Source organism: Egretta garzetta, unplaced genomic scaffold, assembly GCF_000687185.1.
Source record: "Egretta garzetta isolate BGI_Z169 unplaced genomic scaffold, ASM68718v1 scaffold792, whole genome shotgun sequence".
Lineage (NCBI taxonomy): Eukaryota > Metazoa > Chordata > Aves > Pelecaniformes > Ardeidae > Egretta > Egretta garzetta.
Genome location: NW_009258950.1, coordinates 456025 through 460080, shown reverse-complemented (window position 1 = coordinate 460080; position 4056 = coordinate 456025). Strand labels below are relative to the sequence as shown.

Genomic DNA, 4056 nt, shown 5'->3' with positions numbered 1-4056 from the left:
GCAGTGCTTACACCAGTCAAGGACTTTCCAGCTTCCCCTGCTCTGCCAGGTGCACAAGGAGCTGGGAGGGGGCACAGCCAGGACAGCTGACCCCACAGAGGCCACAGGGCTATTCCAGACCATATGACATCATGCTCAGCTCATAAAGCTGGGGGAAGAAGAAGGAAGGGGGACATTTGAGTGATGGCGTTTGTCTTCCCAAGTCACCATTGGGCGTGATGGAGCCCTGCTGTCCTGGAGATGGCTGAACCCCTGCCTGCCGATGGGAAGCAGGGAATGAATTCCTTGCTTTGCTTTGCTTGTGTGTGCAGCTTTTGCTTTCCCTATTAAACTGTCTTTATCTCAGCCCACGAGTTTTCTCACTTTTACTCTTCTGGTTCTCTCCTCCACCCCACTGCAGGGGGAGTGTGCGAGCGGCTGGGTGAGGATCAGTTGCCAGCCGGGGTTAAACCACGACACGGATCCATAGCGCACCAGCATAGTTCACCAGCATCCAATGAGTTTTTTGGGTACAAGGCAGGCTTCTCAGACACTCGTCTCCAGTAGGTGCAATGGACTATGACCATTGTTTTTGTGCTTTTGGTTTCTAGGTAAATGCCATCAGCCCTGTCGAAATGGAGGCAAATGTACTGGCAAGAATAAATGCAAGTGCTCCAAAGGCTACCAGGGAGACCTGTGTTCAAAGCGTAAGTACCAAAGCCACTCCATCAGTCCTCGTTGTAGGAGCGTCAAGCTGGCTGTACAGTATCTTTTTGCACAATGTCAGCACTACTTGTTTGTCGTCAAAGCATTTCAGGTTAATTTACTTCCTGGACGTACAACGTACACCAGACTTAAGGGAATTATGAAACCAGAAATGTATTTTTACAAAAGCCTCCCCACAGTTTCTTCTGTATTCTGAGTTTCTGTAAAACAGGGATGTGTCGGCTTAGTAACAGCAGTTCAGGAATAGAGAAACGCTTAAGAAAGCGTCAGTGCATTGCAACATTGAAATCCAACGGGAGGACTTTATGAGGGGGGTGCTGGGGGCTGCCCTCCTCTCCCGCTGGTTCTGGTGCACGCTCAGCTCTGCTGTTCCATCTGCTTCACCCTGCCAGGGACTGAGCCAGACCTTGCAGGGGAGTGGCGGGAGGGGGGGGAATGTTTTGGGGCTTTGCACACACTCAGTGCAAAGTCACAGATTTACCGCAAGGGCCCCAGCCCGTGCCAGGACCAACCCACCATGAGGAACAACAGGAGGGAAAGCAACCGTGCAACCGTGTCTCTGGATGAGATGTCAGGGGGTCAGGCGTGTGCGCTCCCTTTCTTACAGCTGTCTGCGAGCCCGGCTGCGGCCTGTACGGCACCTGTGCTGAGCCCAACAAATGCCAGTGCAAAGAAGGCTGGCACGGGAGACACTGCAATAAAAGTAAGTGAGCAACAAACCCCGAGAGTCCGTGTCGGGGGTCTTATGCATCCGATGCCCTACAAAAATGACTGCTTCAAGAGCCTTTCCAGCCTCACTAATGATACCCCACTCCATTTTTTCTAATCATTAATCCAAGCAATAAAACGTAGATTTTCAACACTCCATGATTTTCCACTACTTGAAAGAACCCCTCAGAATCATTCAAAAACATTTTACCAAGATCGTCCTTGTATTAGAAATTCCAGAATCTGCTATCAGCCAGATTTCTAGAAGACCTCATGTGTCTTCCACCCATGGTATGGAAGGGATCTAAAGTCCTTCAGCACTCCTCAGTAATGTCAGCTGGCTTTAAAATGTTGGGTAGGCATTTTTAGAAATAAAACTCTGTGAGGTTTTAAAGCTGATTAAAACTTAGAAAAAAATTAAATGTCCTTTAGAAACTTTGGGGAAAAACTTGAAGAATTATGCAAGATCTATGCTCACCAACTTTCAAGTTTTCTCCTCTTCCCCACTCATGCTCCACAGACCACAAAAGATGCTGTCCCAAAGCCAAGTTAAAGTCCTTAAAATGAATTTCCGTTGCACTTATTGACCCATTTGACATCCAGCGAGGCAACTGATCATTTCACTGGATTTAAAATAGCACTAGAAAATTAATTGAAATACAATTGGATATATCCAGTAACAACTTCAGATTTAATTTTATTTTTCATGTGCAATAGCGCTGTGACAGCAGATCTTCAGGAGACACGCTGTACATTCTCCTATGAGGTATTAATGTTTAGCTTAAACACTGTTAGCTAATGATTTAATGTTTTAAGTGGCAACTGATAAAAAAGTTGACAAAATTCGCAGCTATAAAAGCCGCCAATTGGCCATAAGGCATGGGAACCTTACATTGCAGCGTCAGCTGAACGTTCATTTTTATTAAATGCTGTTGGTGCCTGTGATTTGTATGGCATTAAAATATATAAGGATAAATACAGTTGTCTGATTAAAAAATGAGTATTTTCTAACTAAAATGGATTATGCTGTGAAAATCGGTTTTGGGGAGTCCACTTTTCTGCTGTCAGCTAGCAGACCTGTGTTTAAATATTTCTGTCATTCCCTGAAGGAGAAATACCATTAATATAAGTTATGGTTAGAAAAAAGGGAAATCAATATGATCTTCATAAGTTCAATATGAACTTTTTCTTCTTGTAATACTCTTCTTATAAAGAACTCAGATAGCAAGTGAAAAAATGTGTGTACTGTGGATGACCATCCCCAAAGAAGTAATTACCTGTACAACAAAACCAAAACTCATAACTACCGTGTTATGAGGAGTCAATACTCAGATATTAGTGTCAGCTCCAAGGTTTTCCATCCTTAATTACTTGGAGTTTGGGTACAGTCCTGCTGTTTTAGCACTGCAAAAATCTCTTTGTATTCAGCAAAGAAACTGAGAATAGGCTGTTTGGGTAAAATTCACCCCCATTTTAAGGGCCCGTGTAGGGTTTAAATTGCACATACAAGTCTGCATGCACTGCAGTTCTCTCTTTTCGACTAAAACCAAACATCTCCTGACCCTGAGAGGAGATTTATAGTTAATTTAAGAGACTTGCTTCATACTCCATTGAATCAATGGCTCCTTGGTTTTCTTAAAAAGAAGCGGTTAAAAAAAATTGAACCTGGGCCTCGGTTTTTCAACGTCATTTCCTTGAGCTTTCGGTAACGAGATGGGTAAATGAAACTATAAATAATTACAGCATAATACTTTGAATTCCGTTTTTATGGTTCGTTTTCATTTTCCACAACCAAGCAGCTCCACTAAGCCTGTTTCATACTCCCTTTCCCCGCCCCCCAGGTGTATATTGTTCCTGCTGTTCTTTCTCTTTGAATTCAGCCATAAACCAAAGCCAAGCTCAGGTAGCTGGCGCAGATTCTCCCCGGGGAGATGCTTGTGCCCCTCTTTAGAGCCCATTGCTGGCAGATGGGCACGACTCCCACCCACCCGGCGTGGGTTGTGCACAGGCGAACCCAGGGCCGAGCGGCAGCCTGGGCGGGCTGGTGGTCCCCCGGGCTCCCCGGCAAGGCGAGAGCATCTTTCCGTCTGGCAGCGCCTCATCCATGCTGGGGGCACGGAGAGGGGCGAGTGCTTGCGTAAGGCAGAGCAAAATCCTCTCTTCAAATGGTGGGGGACTGTTTCCACTTGAAATATTAGCAGTGGATCGCGAGCCCGCTTCTGTGGTTTCTTTTCTCTTGATTTGGATAATTTTCCAGGGTATGGAGCCAGCGGTCTGAGCGCCCTGAGGCCAGCAGGCAGCAAGCACAGGCAGCACACGCCTTTGCCAAAAAAGGCCGAGGAGAGGCATGTTCCACCCGAATCCAATTATATCTGGTGAACTCCAACATCTGAAACGGTTCGTGTTACACAAAGTTCATAGCCTTCATTAACCTCTCATGGATTGAATGTTAAAACGCTGTTCATTACAGTTAAGATTACCGGCTGGAATTTTATTAGCTTCGTTATAAACCACTGAGCTGATATTTACTATTCCTTTTAAGTTTTATAAATATTTCTATAGCATGATTATATAGGCTGCTTCTTTCAGTGCTTTGGATGGTGTTTTGTACTATACTTCAGTTATGTTTAAACTTCCTTTTTT

General features: G+C 45.0%; 1 protein-coding gene across 1 annotated transcript in view; it reads left to right on the top strand.

The window, feature by feature from the left end:
* WIF1 (WNT inhibitory factor 1) overlaps positions 1-3792 on the top strand; it is a 38905-nt gene extending 35113 nt beyond the window's left edge. Inside the window, exons 7-9 of the mRNA XM_009634301.2 lie at positions 591-686; positions 1313-1408; positions 3671-3792. Coding sequence (XP_009632596.2) covers positions 591-686; positions 1313-1408; positions 3671-3792 — 314 coding nt within the window. The remainder of the gene's footprint in view (positions 1-590; positions 687-1312; positions 1409-3670) is intronic.
* Positions 3793-4056: the final 264 nt, after the last annotated feature.